This window comes from Fistularia commersonii, chromosome 19 (genome assembly GCF_037954325.1).
Source record: "Fistularia commersonii isolate RoL2024-O1a breed Wild chromosome 19, RoL_Fcom_v1.0, whole genome shotgun sequence".
NCBI classification, from domain to species: Eukaryota; Metazoa; Chordata; class Actinopteri; order Syngnathiformes; family Fistulariidae; genus Fistularia; species Fistularia commersonii.
In genome coordinates this window covers 1,257,527-1,274,759 of record NC_141302.1, presented here as the reverse complement: position 1 = coordinate 1,274,759, position 17,233 = coordinate 1,257,527, and the positions used below count along the sequence as shown (strand labels likewise).

At 47.5% G+C, this 17,233-nt stretch overlaps 2 protein-coding genes and 1 long non-coding RNA gene across 4 annotated transcripts; 1 reads left to right on the top strand and 2 right to left on the bottom strand.

The window, feature by feature from the left end:
• Positions 1–167: 167 nt before the first annotated feature.
• LOC147223310 (uncharacterized) lies at positions 168–6,115 on the top strand. Of its 2 annotated transcripts, none has more exons than XM_086165779.1 (10): positions 168–319; positions 1,169–1,324; positions 2,715–2,812; positions 3,058–3,133; positions 3,356–3,388; positions 3,488–3,567; positions 3,641–3,731; positions 3,821–3,895; positions 5,335–5,415; positions 5,493–6,115. In XM_086165779.1, exons 1-10 carry the CDS (start codon positions 220–222, stop codon positions 5,654–5,656), a joined length of 954 nt encoding a protein of 317 aa, XP_086021905.1. In that variant the 5' UTR covers positions 168–219; the 3' UTR covers positions 5,657–6,115. The 2 variants fall into 2 exon arrangements, with proteins under 2 accessions (XP_086021905.1, XP_086021903.1); XM_086165777.1 differs by having other exon boundaries at positions 170–319; positions 3,815–3,895.
• A 256-nt stretch (positions 6,116–6,371) lies between these two features.
• On the bottom strand, positions 6,372–15,005 carry LOC147223308 (alpha-tectorin-like). Its single transcript, XM_086166116.1, has 17 exons — positions 14,937–15,005; positions 14,361–14,418; positions 12,865–12,962; positions 12,582–12,776; positions 11,549–11,574; positions 10,821–11,049; positions 10,473–10,629; positions 10,296–10,383; positions 10,167–10,226; positions 9,884–10,086; positions 9,279–9,413; positions 9,011–9,198; positions 8,630–8,781; positions 8,312–8,557; positions 8,052–8,205; positions 6,481–6,573; positions 6,372–6,405 (listed from the first exon to the last, which is right to left on the bottom strand). Exons 1-16 carry the CDS (start codon positions 15,003–15,005, stop codon positions 6,481–6,483), a joined length of 2,151 nt encoding a protein of 716 aa, XP_086022242.1. The 3' UTR covers positions 6,372–6,405.
• On the bottom strand, positions 11,219–11,539 carry LOC147223309 (uncharacterized). Its single transcript, XR_015107567.1, has 3 exons — positions 11,503–11,539; positions 11,311–11,416; positions 11,219–11,245 (listed from the first exon to the last, which is right to left on the bottom strand). It is a non-coding gene; the product is annotated as an uncharacterized LOC147223309 (long non-coding RNA).
• Positions 15,006–17,233: the final 2,228 nt, after the last annotated feature.

Below are 17,233 nucleotides of genomic sequence, written 5' to 3'. Positions count from 1 at the left end.
CACAATCAAATAAATCGATAAACATCCCCGGGGAGTCGGACGCGTCGCCGCAAATAACGCTAGTCATCTTAATTTATTTCTCGACGATTTGGGTTTTTTTTTTGTTTTCCTGAGGAAACTGCGTCGGGTCTGGGGGCGGAGCTTCAGGTGGGAGGATGGATGAAACTCAGAAGTAGAAGAACGAAGAGGAGGAAGAGGAAGAAGAAGAGGAGACTCAAGATGTTCGCAGATGGCACTCGATATTTGAAGGACGGGATGGCGACGGGCCGGAGCGTCCGACAGGCCGCCGGGATCAAGCTCGGACTCTTCTTGCTTCTCGGTGAGTCCGTCCTCCTCGATTCTTCACATCCAGACAGGTGTTTTCTTTTAAAAAAAAAAAAAAAAAAATGTCTTCTGTTTTTCACCCCAAAAAAAAAAAAAAAAAAAAAAAAAAAAAAGAATGAAAATAAATGTGTGTTTTTTTTGTTTTTTTTTTAATTTTAAAATTGTTTGCCGAGCGGGACACAAAAAAAAAAAAAAAAAAAAAAAAAAAAAAAGCCGAAGGTCTCAAACGAGCCGCCAAATGCAGGAAATGACGAGAGGTTTCTGCTGGGCGTTGCTGGCACCTCGAGAAGAAACCAAAACCTGACAGGAAACACAGAGCGGGCGTGAAAGGCAGAAAGACTTTCACACACACACACACACACACACACACACACACACACACACACACACACACACACACACATACATATACAAAGATGTATATCTACAAGCGAATACACAGACACAGTTACAGACATACAATTTTTTACCAGGAAACACACACACACACACACACACACACACACACACACACACACACACGCTCTAACTTATGACATACACTCAAATTTTCACAAGACACCAACCACAAACACACACAAACACACACACAAACACAGATCTTCATCCACAAATACACTCAGACACAGTTACATCTGTTGGACAAAGTAACACACACACACGCTAACTTATGGCAACACACACAAACACACACACAGACACACACACACACTCACAAACTGGGCTTTCGGCGAGACATCGGATGTTTGATCGAGGACAAAAGCGAGGCGCACTTTCACTTCCGTTACCATGACGACAGCAGGCGTCCCCCGAACGTTCTGACTGTGTGTTCGTTGTGTGTCAGTCGTGGCGTCCAGGTGTGTGTCCGGTGAGCAGGACTCCGGCACGCCGAGCCCGGCGACGACGCAACACACTCACACCTCCAAGTATTCTGATGACCGGCTAGACAACACCGGGGTCACGACGGACGAGGAGCCAACAGCCGATGAAGAAAACCTTGGTAAGCTAACAAACTTACCATGAAAACCTCTTGGCTAGGCTAACTATAGTTTGTTTTTCTTTTTCCCGCTGACAAAATATGTTATCTTTTGCTAGGCTAAAAACTTTTGGTTTTTCTTTTTCCTACTAACAAAAAAAGTTCCTGTTTGCTAGGCTAACAACATTGAGCTTTCCTTTTTCCCACAAACAATTTTTTTTTCTTTTCTAGGCTAACAACATTTAGCTTTTCTTTTTTCCGCTAACAAAAAATGTTCCCTTTTGCTAGGCTAACAACATTTAGCTTTTCTTTTTTCCACAAACAATTTTTTTTTCTTTTCTAGGCTAAGAACATTTAGCTTTTCTTTTTCCAGCTGACAAAATATGTTATCTTTTGAAAGGCTAACAACTTTTAGTTTTTCTCATTCCTACTAACAAAAAAAGTTCTTGTTTGCTAGGCCAACAACATGTAACTTTGCTTTTTCCCACTAACAAAAAATGTTCCCTTTTGCTAGGCTAACAACATTTAGGTTTTCTTTTTTCCACAAACAATTTTTTTTTCTTTTCTAGGCTAACAACATTTAGCTTTTCTTTTTCCCGCTGACAAAAAATGTTACCTTTTGATAGGGTAACAACATTTAGCTTTTCTTTTTCCTACTGACAAAAAAAGCTCCTTTTTGCTAGGCTAACAACATTTAGCTTTTCTTTTTTCCGCTAACAAAAAAGGTCTTCTTTACCAGGCTAACAACATTTAGCTTTTCTTTTTCCCACTAACAAAAAATGTTCCCTTTTGCGAGGCTAACAACATTTAGCTTTTCTTTTTCCCCACTAACAAAAAATGTTCCTGTTTGCTTGGCTAACAAAATATAGCTTTCCTTTTTTCCACTAATATTTTTTTTCTCTTTGTTAGGCTAACAACATTTAGCTTTTCGTTTTCCTCCGAACAAAAAATGTTCCAGTTTGCTAGGCTAACAACATGTAACTTTGCTTTCTCCCACTAACAAAGAATTTTCCTCTATGCTAGGCTAACAACATTTACCTTGTCTTTTCCCCACTAAGAAACAAATATTCCTTTTTGCTAGGCTAACAAAAGTTCTCATTTGTTTTCTCAATGACAAAGAGAACATTGCTCTTTACCTGGCTAACAACAGTTAGTTTTTCTTTTTACCACCAACATAGACAACGTTCCCCTTTGCTAGCCTTACCACATTTAGCTTGTCTGCCCACCAGTGACAAAAATAGTGTTCCATTTTCCCAGCCTAAGTTTCTCACCATGAAATCTTTCCAAGTTGCTCGGCTATTAACAGCTAGCTTTCCTTTTTCCCCATCATCCAAACAAAATTGTTTTCATCAACTAATGTTACAATGTTTGTGTTGAGATGCCTTGTTTCCACGCTAACGCTCCTCCCAAACAGATTCTGAGAGCAGTGCCTCCGGCAAGGAGACCCAGCCGTCCACAACTCTGCCCGAGGACAACAGGATGACCACCCAACTGACCTCCCATGGCAGCATGGTAACAGTGTGATGCTAAGCTATGCTAACTTGAGCTAACGAACAACGACGGCTAACTTTTACAACTGAAATTCCCTGTCTTCAGGTTTATTAAGTGACTCGATGTAAATGTACGCAAATACATTTAAATGAGTTTAAAATAATAATATATAAATTGATTAATTGTGAATAATTGATATTAATTGAGGTTAATTTAGATTAATATATCATATTCTAAGACAGAGGCTCTGGTGTTTCTCGTCGCAGGGATTGGGAAATGACCGGCGGACGGCGACCGCGGTTGCCTTGACAACGACAGACATGCTATCCTCAGTAACGATGGGTAAATAAAGTGTCGACGACACGTTAGCTAGTCCGATCTGTGACCTTCTGGCAGATCCTTAAAAGAAAACAAAAACGTAGAGAATTCTCCGGTCCGATCCCGAAAACAGTCACATGACACGTTAGCATATCAGGACTCCTGCAGGGATGCTAATCCTTCCATGGTGGTTCCTCGGTCGGTTCCTCCCCCGACAGAACCTGACGGTTCCTCTGTCTGTTTCAGTGATGGTTGAACATTCCCGTGATCTGACCTGGGGTAAGAGTCCAAGCTAGGTTTAAGCTAATACCTTTTTGACCCGGTTCCGGAGCACAGAACTTCAGTAGCGGAGAGTTAACCCGAGACCCGTCTCCTCAGGTTACGTGATCTTGACCTTCATCGTCCTGGTGATCATCATTCTGCTCATATTCATCTATTTGCTCCGAAGAGCCAACCGGGTGAGCTAGCCGAAAATCGTCGGCGTCGCGTCCTGGCAGAGATCCTCCATCTGATGTTTTTGTTTTCTGACAGACGCACTCCTTCAACCTGCACCAGCCGATCCCCGCCCGGCTCCTCAGTGAGCACGGAGGAACCTTCGAGGCCATCAGACTGGACCATCACGGTGAGAAGGGGAAGGGGGTTCCCTTTGTGCTGCTCTACGTCTGGAGATCTTTGGAAAGAGGGATGATTCTGTTTTCCCGGCAGCGACAGGAGAAGAGACGGAGGAAGAGCTTCCAGCTACTTTGGTGGTGAACGGCGCAGCTACGCAGCGGGAGGTGGAGGACGGTACGAGCTATTTCTGCAACGTTAGAGATCAGGAAGCGGTATCTCTACAGCAGACTCTACTTTAGCTTGGCAAACTCCGTGTTAGCTCTGCAGATTCTGCTTTAGCTTGGCAGACTCTGCATTAGCCTTGTTGACTACGTTAGCCTGGTAGATATTGTTAGCCTTGCAGACCCTACATTGTCCTACCTGACTCTATGTTAGCCTTGCAGGTGCTATGTTACCCTTGTTTACCCTACTTTAGCTTGTCAAACTCTATGTTACCCTTGCTGACTCTACTTTAGCTTGTCAAACTCTATGTTAGCTCTGCAGATTCTGCTTTAGCTTGGCAGTCTGCATTAGCCTTGTTGACTATGTTAGCCTGGCAGACATTGTTAGCCTTACAGACCCTACCTTGTCGTAGCTAACTCTATGTTAGCCTTGCAGGTGCTATGTTACCCTTGTTTACCCTACTTTAGCTTGTCAAACTCTATGTTAGCTCTGCAGATTCTTCTTTAGCTTGGCAGACCCTGCATTAGCCTTGTTGACCATGTTAGCCTGGCAGATATTGTTAGCCTTGCAGACCCTACCTTGTCCTACCTGACTCTGTGCTAGCCTTGCAGATGCTATGTTACCCTTGTTTACTCTACTTTAGCATGGCAAACTCCATGTTGGCTCTGCAGATTCTGCTTTAGCTTGGCAGACTCTGCATTGGCCTGTTGACCATGTTAGCCATGCAGACCCTACATCGTCCTAGCTAACTCTATGTTAGCCTTGCAGGTGCTATGTGACCCTTGCTTACTCTACTTTAGCCTGGCAAATTCTATGTTAGCTCTGCAGATTCTGCATTAGCCTTGTTGACTATGTTAGCCTGGCAGATATTGTTAGCCTTGCAGACCCTACATTGTCCTACCTGACTCTATGTTAGCCTTGCAGGTGCTATTTTACCCTTGCTTACTCTACTTTAGCCTGGCAAGTTCTATGTTAGCTCTGCAGGTTCTGCATTAGCCTTGTTGACTATTTTAGCCTTGGCAGACATTGTTAGCCTTGCAGAGCCTACATTGTCCTACCTGACTCTATGTTAGCCTTAGTGGTGCTATGTTACCCTTGCTTACTCTACTTTAGCTTGTCAAACTCTATGTTAGCTCTGCAAATTCTACTTAAGCTTGGCAGACTCTGCATTAGCCTTGTTGACTACGTCAGCCTGGAAGGCTCTATGCTAGCCTGGAAGGCTCTATGCTAGCCTGGCAGACTGTTAGCCATGTGGATCTTACATTGGCCTTGCTAACTCTATGTTAGCCTGGAGGTTTCACAGCACACCTTCTGGGAAGCCCTCATAGACACCGCGAGCGCTTAGCATTCGGGGAATCGGCAGCGAGGTGACGGAGAATGGAGGTGGAGGTGGAGGCGTCCCAATGTGGATCAACAAAATGAGGTTGTCGCACCTTCTCGTACCATCTCAGGCCCGAAGGAACATCAAGACGACGATAAGAACCTCACCGACGTGGCGGAGCGAGCGGAGTCGAGCGGCGAAACCGACAACCGTGAGAGTCCCAATGGTCCTGTTTATGATGTTAGCGTCGTTTAGCTTGTTAGCTTGTTAATCCACCTTCTCTTCCAGCCCTCCAGCTCAGCAAACCGTTCGTGGAGGTCAACCTGGAGGTGATGGAGGACCCTGAGCAGAAAGCCGCGCCCGCCGAGGCCTCGCCTTCGTTCGCTCACCTCGAGTCCTTGTCCATCTCCTCAACCTCCTCTTCCTCTTTGCATCTCGTCCTCTCCAAATGATGACCTTCAACTCCAGTGTCAACATTCAAAAACCTGCTTTCCCCATTCGTTATAAAAAAATTGGAAAAAATACGCGTAAATGTGGACGTTTTATGTTCACCTTTGAGACCGAGGGCTCTTGAACGTCCAGCAGAGGGCGCTCTGGAGAACCTCCGCCTTGTTGACGTCCGACCGCCGACAGGAAGTGCACACCCGACGCCAAAAAGAAAGAAAAAAAAAAGAAAAGACAATCGAAAGTACGAGGATCCATCGACCAATGGGACGTTTATGTTTTAACCAGTCCGTAATTAATCAAAATAAACTGCCAGTGAGTGTTTTAACATTGATTATTTGCTGTAATCATGAGAACGGAATATTGAAACAGAACAATGATAATAATAATAATAAGCAATTAATTGATTAGTTAGCAAAACGGTGGACTGATCTGGTTAGTATTACATTAAAAGAACACGTCTCTTTGCTGATCGATTTATTAAAGATCTCTATCACACAATACAAAATGTGAGAGATGTTAGCCTCGAACCGCGATCGATAACTTCGATTGGTAATTACAAATCACTGATTGAGATTTTATCAACACCAAGAAGAGGAATATCTCTGTGTGAAGGGAAAAAAAAATAAAAAATCCGATACCATGTTTATTTTAATGATATTATGCTAAAAAGGACAGTTTGAAAGTTCACCCCTTCACCACATCAGAAGAAGTCTATACGCGTCGCCGTGGAGATCCAGGTTGCCATGGTAACCACCTGGGGAACACAATCAGATGCGGTGATGGAGCGTCCTCAGCTACGAGCTACATTTCGGTGTTTTTTTATTTTTACCTATTTTTTCCAGCCCATGCTGATGAAGGCGGGGTCTCCTTTGTGGGAGGCAGAGCTTAAGGACCGGCGTCTCCGACGGCGACGGGCGCAGCTCTGAAGTACGAGAGAAGAGAAAGTCCGCTGATGTTAAACCTGTGAAAACTCCACCGTAGCTCCGAAGAGAACTTCTTCTTCTTCTTCTTCTTCTTTCGGCTTTTCCCTTCAGGTGTCGCCACAGCGAGTCAACTTTCTCCATCTAACCCTATTCTCTGGATCCTCCTCTCTCACACCAACTACCTTCATATCTTCTCTCACTACATCCATAAATCTTCTCTTTGGTCTTCCTCCAGACCTCTTGCCTGGCAGCTCCAATTCCAGCATCCGTCTACCAATATATTCACTATCCCTCCTCTGTCCATGACCCAACCATCTCAGTCTGGCTTCTCTGACCTTCTCTCCAGAACATCTAACATGTGCCGTTCCTCTGATGGACTCATTCCTGATCCTCTCCATCCTGGTCACTCCCAAAGAGAACCTCAACATCTTCATCTCTGCAACCTCTAGTTCTGCCTGCTGTCTTTTGGTCATTGGAACAGTTTCTAGTCCAAACATCATCTGCTGGTCTCACCACTGTCTTGTACACCTTTCCTTTTATTCCAGCTGATAGTCTTCTATCCCTTCGTACCCCTGACACTTTTCTCCACCCATTCCAACCTGCTTGGACCGTCTCTTCACCTCTTTTCCACACTCTCCGTTGCTCTGGACTGTTGGCCCCAAGTACCTGAAATCCTCCAGCTTCTTGATCTCCACTCCCTGTAGCCTCAGCGTTCCACCCGAGTTCCTCTCATTCACACACATATATTCTGTCTTGCTGCGACTAACTTCCATTCCTCTCCTTTCCAGAGCATACCTCCACCTCTCTAGATTTTCCTCTACCTGTTCTCTGCTCTCACTACAGATCACAATGTCATCTGCAAACATCATGGTCCATGGGGATTCCTGTCTGACCTCATCTGTCAGCCTATCCATCACCATTGCGAACAAGAAGGGGCTCAGAGCTGATCCCTGATGGAGTCCCACCTCCACCTTGAACTTGAGCATACATGTCCTGCACCAGTCTAACATACTTCTCTGCCACTCCAGACTTCCTCATACAATACCAGAGCTAGCTGAGAAGAGAACACCTATCTCTAAATAGCTCGCTTTTTTTTCCCATTAGCGCAAGGTCGGGATGATAAACACGTCTGAAGCAAACAGTATTTGTTGGGTGGTTTGAAGGTTCAGCGAGACGAAAGGTTGAGGCGTTCCGCACGCAAAATGTCGCAGATGCCGTCCACGCCTGCCACACAAACATCAAGGGGAAAAGTATTGCCCTCAGGGCCTGCGCTCTATAGCGGCTAAGCTAAGCTCACTAGCCGCTCCCCGGTCCGACCGGTCCCTCCACCCCTGTTAGCTTGAAAACAAATTAACTTTCTTTCACCTCCGGCTAAGTTCTTCAACCGCTGCTCGACAGAGCCGGTTCCAAAGGGCAAATTCTGACAAGGAGCCAATGGGAGCGTCCGAACCTTCTGCTCCGTTTTCGGGCGACGTACCGGAATGCAGCTGTTGCCGTTCGTGACGCACAGGGTGACCTTGCAGTGCAGGTACACGTCGCTGCTGGTGGAGAACTGGAACATGTTGAAGGAGAAGAAGTTGGACGTCCCCATGCCGTTTCCCTCCGTCTGCAGGTCCTCCGATGTGGCGCAGCTGCAATCCAAAAAAAAAGGGGGAACCGCCATTTTGGCTCCAGCGAGCCGCCATTTTGGCTCCAGCAAACGGCGTCCCGGGGGAGATGTTTCAAACGGCAACTCACCCGTGGGAGATCATGTCGTATCTCAGGGAGGCGTCCGGCGACGGCTCGCCGGTGGCCCAGCAGGAGTCGGTCACCATGGCGACCAGGGTGCCGTCCAGCCCCTCGGTCTTGAGCTCCACCCAGATCTTCTGGTCCAGCTGGACTTCGGTGCCCAGATCCACAACCTGGGTCCGGTCCGAGTCGGTGTAGGTCTTCATGGTCAGGACGAAGTTCCACGCTCCGGATGTGACGTGCTGGACCACCGAGCTGACACACACACACACACACTGTCATGATTCAATTACCTGCAGGTGGAACTTCACGGAGAGGAACACCAACTTGTCTCTCAGTCTGAAGAACATGCTGCTCGTGTCGGGGACGCTGTAGAAGCAGGAGAAGTCCAGCGAGATGTGCTCGTGGCGAACGATGACTTCCTCGTGGTTGTCCTGCGTCCTGATGGTGTTCTTGTAGACGACGTGGGTGTCGTTGCTCTGCGGTGTCACACAGATCGAGGAGGTTCAGGGGTGGTTACCATCTCCTCAGGGATCCGTTGGACCACCCGACTCTTCAGGTTGGTCCAAACCGGTTTGAATCCCATTAACAAGTTCAACCACTATTTGAGTTTGGACCAAAAAAACTGAGGCTTCAAGAGGTCAGGAGGCTCTCATAGGAGAGCCAAAGAAGGTCACAAGTCGAGGAGGACATGTGGAGACCACCCACCAGGACCTCGGCGCCGCAGAGGTGGCTGCTGTTGAAGTAGAAGTTGAGCATGTGGGTCTCCTGGTCCAGAAGACCTGGACATGTCTCGTCGTTCAGGGTCAACATGGAGTGGTCCACGCCGTGCTCCTCCAGCAGGCAGGACACCAGGGACACCGAGGCTTGGTTCTCCTCGCAGATGATTGGGTCTCCTGGACACGCAGGAGAAGAAAATCACAGCATTTTCAAGCGCTCCGGTAACCTCGGTGAGATGTTTCAAAGTCCTCCTCACCGAACATCTCCGCGGATTTATACGGGTCAGCGAAGATGGCTCGGCAGAAGCAGCCGGGATGTCCGTTCACCGCCGTGGCGCAGAACTCGTGGTCCAGGCAAACTCTGTCCTGGCAGAAGGCGGCGGGGGCGGCGGCTGAGAAGCGCAGGACAAGAACCAGATCAGATCTCCAGGAGGAACCCACCCGTTGTCCCTTCCGGAAAGTTCAAGTGTTTCCATCCGGCTTCTTAAACGAACGCAAACCGCAGGAACTCGAGGTACGACCGGCTCATGGGTGAGCAGGTCATCGTCCAACGCAACACTTCCTGTCCGAGAGGGTCGTGAACCAATCGAAGGTTCGGGAAGGTGCTACCACAAAGCCGAGGCTACATATCCCCAACCATCAAGAGCAGGTCCCAGTCCACCTTGGTGTTCACCAATTGCCATCCCAGTGAGGTTCCTCGTGGTCAAGAACATCTCCAGAGCACTCGGAGCAGAAGGTTCAGGTGTCGGCTACCAGAAAACCATGTCAAGATTTAGGCTACGTATCCAGAAGCAGCTCTAGAGAGATTCCCGATGGAGATCCCGCGACCCAGAAGCTTCACAACAAACGAGACGTTTCTCACGGCAGTGGACGTGGGACCTCCACCCGTCCCGCCAGTCGGCACTGTAGATGGCGCACACTCGGTCGTAGGCCTCCATGAACTGACATCCGAGCCGGTCCACCATCGGGTATCTGCACAGGGTCTCCACGCAGGCCTCCATGTACGGCGCCGGGTCCACGGCGTGGCGGCAGGAAGCGAAGGGCTCGGCCGACAGGAGGCTGCAGCTGTTGGACACGTGAAGAAGCGGAGATGATGATTCGTCCACGAACTCCAAAGACGGCAGCTAAGTTCCGATAGCGCTCACCGCTCTTTCACCGCTTCGCAATCGACGGCGGGTTCCTCCTCGCTGTACTCCATGTCACAACTAGGGAGCGACAAGGAGTTAGGAGGAACCGGTTCAGGTGGACATTCATTTTTTGGGGGCGGGGCTTACTTGTCGGCGCTCTGGTCGCTCCTGGACTCGTAGAAGCTGCTGGAGTTGCCGCACAAGCCCATCAGGGGCGGGACGACCCGGTCCGGTCCTGGACGGGGGCGGAGAGAAAACACAAATACTCGTTTTTAATCAAGGAGATCCTGAAGGCGAGCTTGTTTTGGGTTTATCTCTGCGCACCTTCCAGCCGGATCAGCGCCGTGTCCCCGTCGAAGAAGAGCATCACATTGTAGTCGCCCGGCGCCATCCTGGCTTCGATCCCCGCGTCCACTCGGACCATTTCCACGCCGTAAAGGCTCAGCGGCGTGGCGCCCAGGGTCACTTCGGCGCCGTCCGCCTGGAAACAGGAAACACAACGTTCCGGAAGCAACAAGACCAGCATCATCTCTCTCAACCTTCGAGAAACAGGTAGAAACTGTTCTCTGGTAACCGAACCACCCGACGCCGCAGATCGAGCATAAACCGAGGACTTCCTTGATCTTCTTCCCGCTCCTCTGGTTCGGGGCTTCCTGACGCCGGCGGTCTCACCAGGACGCCGCCGCCGTGCTTGATGAAGATGCTGCCGTCGTCCGTCTCCAGGCGCAGGGAGTCCAGGAAGGCCACGTCTTTGCGGCGCCGTTCTCGGAAACCGCCGACCAATCGGACGCCGGCGATCGCCAGCAGGTCGTAGGAGCAGAGGTCGGGGGCGGCGGCGAAGGAACCGGTGACGTCGATCACGGCGGGTCCGGACGCCACGCACTTGGCGTCCAACACACACCTGCGGGCGGGAAGGGGTCGGTGTCGGTCGTCAACCGGGCGTCGGATCGTCGAGCCCGACGAGCGCACCTACCCTTGGTTACCATGGCAACTCTCCATGGGTCCGCACCGGTCCACGTGGAGGTGCGCGGTGGCGTCGCAGGTCAGCGACACGCAGTCGGGCAGGTCGGCCTCGGACCTCGGCAGGTAGGCGGAGCCTGAGGAGCAAAGATGGCCGCCGTTAGCATCCGCGGCTAGGAGGGGTTGTTGTGGGGTCGCTAACCTTCGAAGCGGCAGCCGCTGATGTCGAAGAAGCTTTCGGAGGACGTCTCCTCGCTCGTCAGGTTCGTGGACGAGATGGTCACCTCGTTCATCATGAACTGAAGGTTCTAGAAGGACCGACCAATGGGATGTTAACAGACGTGCTTTGGCTCCGCCCCCAGGTGGTGCGACCCGGGAGTCTTCCAGCACTTACCGCGGCACTGCCGTCAAATCCAGACATGGTGAAGGTGGCCTGAGACCCGTGGCTGTGGAATTTGTACTCGATCTGGAAGACCAGGAGATACTCAGACACCAGAGGGACAACAACAACAACAACAACAACAACAACAACAACAACAACTGTTGTTGGTTACAAGTTGCTGACTTGACAAGTCAGGTGTCGTTGCTACATCCCTCACTTACAGCTTGGGAGTCTTCAAGGAACCTCCTGACTGGCTTTGGACTGAGAATGGAGAACATGGAGAACCCAAGGAGGAGAACATTGAAGGAATCCAAGGACAACATGGAGGACCCAAGGAGAACATGGAGGACCCAAGGGGGACATGGAGGACCTAAGGAGAACATGGAGGACCCAAAGAGAACATGGAGGACCCATGGAGGAGAACATCGAAGGAACCCAAGGAGAATATCGAAGGAACCTAAGGAGGACATGGAGGACCCAAGGAGAACATGGAGGACCCAAGGAGAACATGGAGGACCCAAGGAGAACATCGAAGGAACCTAAGGAGGACATGGAGAGCCCAGCGAGAAGATGGAGGACCCATGGAGGAGAACATCGAAGGAACTCAAGGAGAACATGGAGGACCCAAGGAGGAGAACATCGAAGGAACCCAAGGAGAACATGGAGGACCCAAGGAGAACATGGAGGACCCAAGGAGGAGAACATCGAAGGAACCCAAGGAGAACATGGAGGACCCAGGGAGAAGATGGAGGACCCAAGGAGGAGAACATCGAAGGAACCCAAGGAGAACATGGAGGACCCAAGGAGGAGAACATCGAAGGTACCCAAGGAGAACATGGAGGACCCAAGGAGGAGAACATCGAAGGAACCCAAGGAGAACATGGAGGACCCAGGGAGAAGATGGAGGACCCAAGGAGGAGAACATCGAAGGTACCCAAGGAGAACATGGAGGACCCAAGGAGGAGAACATCGAAGGAACCCAAGGAGAACATGGAGGACCCAAGGAGGAGAACATCGAAGGAACCCAAGGAGAACACGGAGAGAACCTACAGGGAGAACCCAGGTACTGTGCGGTATCTCCTGCTACCTACCGTGTTGAGGAACAGGTGGATGCTGCACAGCGGAGGAACGTCGTGTAAGACGTCCACCACGTCCTCCACCTCCATGATCACCTCCAGCTCCAGGCGCTCGCTGTCGGCCGGCGGCGCCGACACGCAGTTGGCGCTGGAGTCGTTGGTGTCGAAGCGCCCGAAGCACATGAGGAAGGAGTCATTTGTAAAGATGACCTTGGAGGAGAAGGAGGAGGAACCAGGCGTCAGGGAGGCGTGGAGATGGGAGAAGGTGGCGGCGGTGAAGGTCGGAGGTCGGACTCACGAAGATCAAGTCGTAGTTTTCTCCGAAAAACCTGACGGGGCAGGAGCTGATGTCCGCCAACGAGTTGCCTTCCAAGGTTTGGCGAGTCACTGCGGCACCTGGACGGGTCAGGAGGACACGTCAACGCCGATCTTCTCCTCCACCGACCTCCATCTAAACATCTCCTCCTACTTCCTGTCCTCCTCCCCTCCAGACCTCCAACCTGAGCTACTTCTACCCAGATCTTCACCATCCCTCCTCCTGACCCGTCCATCTTCTGCTGCTCCCTGTCCTCTGCAAACACCTTCACCCTCCATGGAGGTTCTTCATCTGTCACCATGGCGACACGTTGGGTTCGGAAAATTAAAAACCTTCAAAAAACTATTTGCGAAAAATTTCCCAAAAAGTGGTTTGAATAAAGCAGCTGGAGGACGAACGGATGGATGAAATTCTGAATTTCTTGAAAATTTCTGAACGTTTTTGAAGATTTCTGAACATTTTTGAAAAATTCTGAACATTTTTGAAAATGTCTGAAATTGTCTCTGATAATTCACCTTAAAACACTTTCCCAGAAGGTGGTTTGAATAAAGCAGCTGGTAGATGAAAGGATGGATGGATGAAATTCTGAATTCCTTGAAAATTTCTCTGAAAATTTCTCTGAAAATTTCTCTGAAAATTCATCTTTAAAAATATTCCCAGAGGGCTGGTTATATAAAACAGCTGGTGAATAAATCAATACATGAATAAATTAATGAACGAATGGACGACTTTCTTGAAAATTTCTTAAAATATATCTGAAAATTCACCTAAAAAACTTTCCCGCAGGGCTGGTTGAATAAAATAACTGAAGAAATTAATAAATGATCAAATTTTGAATTTTTTGCTAAAGTTCTCTGAAAATCGACTCAAAAAACCTTTCTCAGGGGGCAGTTTGAATAAAGCAGCTTCTGGATGAATGAATGAATGAGTGGATGAATGAATTAATTAAGTTCTGAATTTCTGGAAAATTTCTTGAAAATTCCCGAAAAATTTCTGAAAATTTCTGAAAATTACTGAAAACTTCTGAAATTTCTGAAAATTACTAAAAATTTCTGAAAATTCACCCAAAAAACTTTTGCAGAGGGCTGGTGTAATAAGGTAGCAGGTGAAGAAATAAATAAATGAGTGAATGAATGAAAGAATTTCTTGAATATTTTTCTGAAAATTTTACTGAAAATTTCTTGAAAATGTCTTGAAAAGTTTTCTGAAAATTCACCTTAAAAAAAAGTTTCCAGAGAGCTACTTAAATAAAACAGCTGATGAACAAATGAATGAGGGGATGAATGGATGAAATTCTGAATGTCTTCCCTAAATTTCTCCTAAAATTCACCTTAGTAAAAATTGAATGTATAAATGAACATATGAAAGAATTTCTAGCAAAATAAAAAAATTGCAGAATTTAAAACTCTCCGCTCATGCCTAAAATGCTGAAAGATTAAGGTGTGTGTGTTTGTGTGTGTGTGTGTGAGCAGCATTACCTGCCAGCAGGCTGATTGACAGCAGGCAGAGCAGGGGGCGGGGCATAGTGACGGGCGGCTGGAAGGAACCAATCACAATAAGACACACGCTCGCTCAGCAAGGTGACATTACAAGCTCTCCTCGGGATTATTTCTAAATTTTCTTTTCTTTTTTGATTTTTTTTTTAATTCATGTTTTTTTTTTACTTATTTTCTATTTCTGCTGTGTTTTGCTCCTCCTCAAATCCAAGAATTTCATTTTCTCTGGCGAACACATCGAATCACGGTAAATCGCGGTATGGCCGGTAAATAAAAAGAAAAAAGAATATACATAAAAAAATATAATTTTGTATAATATAATACAATAATAATAATTATTATTATTATATTATATATATATATATTGATAATATATATATTATTATTATTATTATAATAACAACAACAATAATAAAAAGAAAAATAAAGAAGAGAAAATATAAAAACTAAAAATTACAAAATTTGAATGCTATGTTGTGATTTTTTTAAAACCGGACCGTTATGTAATGTTTAAACAAAAAAAAAAAAGAAGAAATGGCCAGAGGCTCCTGCAGGGACCTGCTGGATCCTGCAGATCCAGATCCAGCGGGAGAACCCGGTTTTGCAGGTCCAGGCCCGGTTCTCCATGCCGACCCGGTTTCTGCCGCAGGCCGGCGTCTCTTCCAGGAACCAAAACAGGAAGTGACATCAAGCAGGGGTGCGAAAAAACGGGGCTTTAGCATCCAGTCGTCATGGAGACAGAACCCCGCTCTGGTTCTGGAGCTCCTTTCACGGGTCGGGACGCCGACGCCGTTTGTATTTCCGTTTTTTTAGCCACAAGGGCCTCGGGTTGCCATGGTAACCCAACAGAAAAACGGCAAAGACGCTAATTTTCCCGCAAAAGCAAGAGAGTACAGGCTACAACTGGCTTCCTTTTCTGCTTTAAATGAATCTCCATCCACCTCCGGTGGTCCCTGCAGGCCCCGCCTTCCTGCTGCAGGTGCCAGAACCTGCTCCGCTCGCCACTTAATAACCACCTCGGGTCGAGAGGAATTCATCGAGACGTCACGGACGCCGGAAAAAACAAAAACAAACAAACAAACATCTCTGGACGTTCACCCCTCAAGGTGGAAACCCATACGTGAGGGAAAACAGAGGACGGGAAGAGCAAAGTCTGCTGAGATTTTGGTAGTTTTGAGGAGGAGAGACGCAGAAACCACCGCTGGACGACAGAAGGGCAATTAAATGATTAATATTAATAATAATAATAACAAGCAGATCAATTAGAGTTAGAAATGAGGTGCTGGTAAAATTCAGAAAAACATATAGGAGTAGATATTGACATAAAATTGACGGCTGAAACTGATATTAATCTGAGTTTAAAATATAAAAAAAAAAATTAAAAAAATCACAAATAACGATTCGTCAATGGATGGGATTCATTTTCCGATCAATCGCCAGCCGCTTCTCTCCCCTCTGCGTCGTCGCGGCAACCTGCCAAGCCGGTTGCAGCATCCTGTCTCAACGGCATCTTACCTGTCGCTGCTTCGCCGGAGGTTTAATTACAGCTCTTGAGAAAATCACTGCCTTGTGTTGGAGGCTCCGCCCCGCGGCGTGAAAGGGGCGGAGCCTCCTCTGGGGGAGCCAATCACCTTTCTGCAGGCGTTAGCTTTCAGCCAGAACGTAAATAAACAGCTCAAATGTTTCATATTTTCAGAAATAAAAATAGCATATTCTTTGTAGCTAGCATAGCATGAGTATATATATATAGAGCAGCTGGCTAGCAGTTAAACCATATTTTCTCACTGTGACGTATAAAGCAAAATAGCCAAAGCTTGCACTTGGGCTAAAGCCACTCCCTCGTTAGCTAGCCCTCAGGCTAAGGCTAATTTTAAGCATCCCCGAGGCCACAGTTAGCCAGGCGTGGCCCTCAGGCTGGAGATAACCCGGTGAGCCTTCAGGCTACGGCTGCCCTTAAGATTTCTGCTGGCAAGCTATGGATAATTTAACGCTGTAAATGATCGTTATGGCAACAAAGCAGACAAATCCACCCGATGATGGAACTGAGGGGGCTGCAACCGCGGAGGTGGAACCGCGGCGATGCACGCCGTCTAACTGTCAAGAAAAACATGAAGAAAATGTGGGCGCTCACAGGGAATGAAGCAGAGGCTCAGCGTGATGGGAAGGAATGTCCCCAGGCTCGTTCGACGCCGAGATCATCTATAGGTAGCAGGAAGGTGACAGATGGCGACGATGATGACGATGATTGAGGTTCAGAGATGAAAATCACCCAAATTAAACCTCCGCCCTTCTTGAGGCGGCGGGAGACGGAGGCCGTGGATCCGGCGTTGAGAAATGAGGTTAAGAGCAGTCAGATAACACATCCAGATTGTAAATTCAGTTGAAAAATGTGTCATTTAATTAATTTTTAAGTTGTTTTTTTTTTCCCACAACTGCTACTGAAGTAAAAACTGTCACACGCTAACGTCAAAAACGCTTGAAATCAAAAATAACACTTTTATCCATTGAGTTTTGTACAGATTTGTGAAAAAGTGCAGATTCAATATTAAATCCCTGGTCCGTTTCAAGAATCAACTCACCCAACAACCATAATATTCAAGGTTATTCGCCAAACAAATCAGCTCAAGCAAGGAATTTGATTGACATTTCAATGCTGCATGTTGCCGGCGAACAACCTGCAACTTTCGTCTCAGATTCTTTTCCAACGAATTCCCGACAGGAGCAGGAAAACGGCGAAAAACATTTTCACATTAAAATGATATCTGTTTAAAAAAGCCTAGAACTGCAATAATAAACCGTAAACAAATCAGCAAGGCAAAACTCACTTACCTTGGATTTAAAATATGACAAACTGA

What these genes read in the sequence shown, in the direction of transcription:
- LOC147223310 (XM_086165777.1), top strand. Translation starts at nt 220, where the DNA reads ATGTTCGCAGATGGCACTCGATATTTGAAGGACGGGATGGCGACGGGC. An exon ending in GCTATCCTCAGTAACGATGG is followed by an intron (nt 3,134 to 3,355) that starts GTAAATAAAGTG and finishes TGTCTGTTTCAG; the next exon opens with TGATGGTTGAACATTCCCGT. An exon ending in GAGCGGCGAAACCGACAACC is followed by an intron (nt 5,416 to 5,492) that starts GTGAGAGTCCCA and finishes CTTCTCTTCCAG; the next exon opens with CCCTCCAGCTCAGCAAACCG.
- LOC147223308 (XM_086166116.1), bottom strand. Translation starts at nt 15,005, where the DNA reads ATGGAGAACCGGGCCTGGACCTGCAAAACCGGGTTCTCCCGCTGGATC. An exon ending in TAAATCCGCGGAGATGTTCG is followed by an intron (nt 9,199 to 9,278) that starts GTGAGGAGGACT and finishes CTGCGTGTCCAG; the next exon opens with GAGACCCAATCATCTGCGAG. An exon ending in TCTGCGGCGCCGAGGTCCTG is followed by an intron (nt 8,782 to 9,010) that starts GTGGGTGGTCTC and finishes GTGACACCGCAG; the next exon opens with AGCAACGACACCCACGTCGT.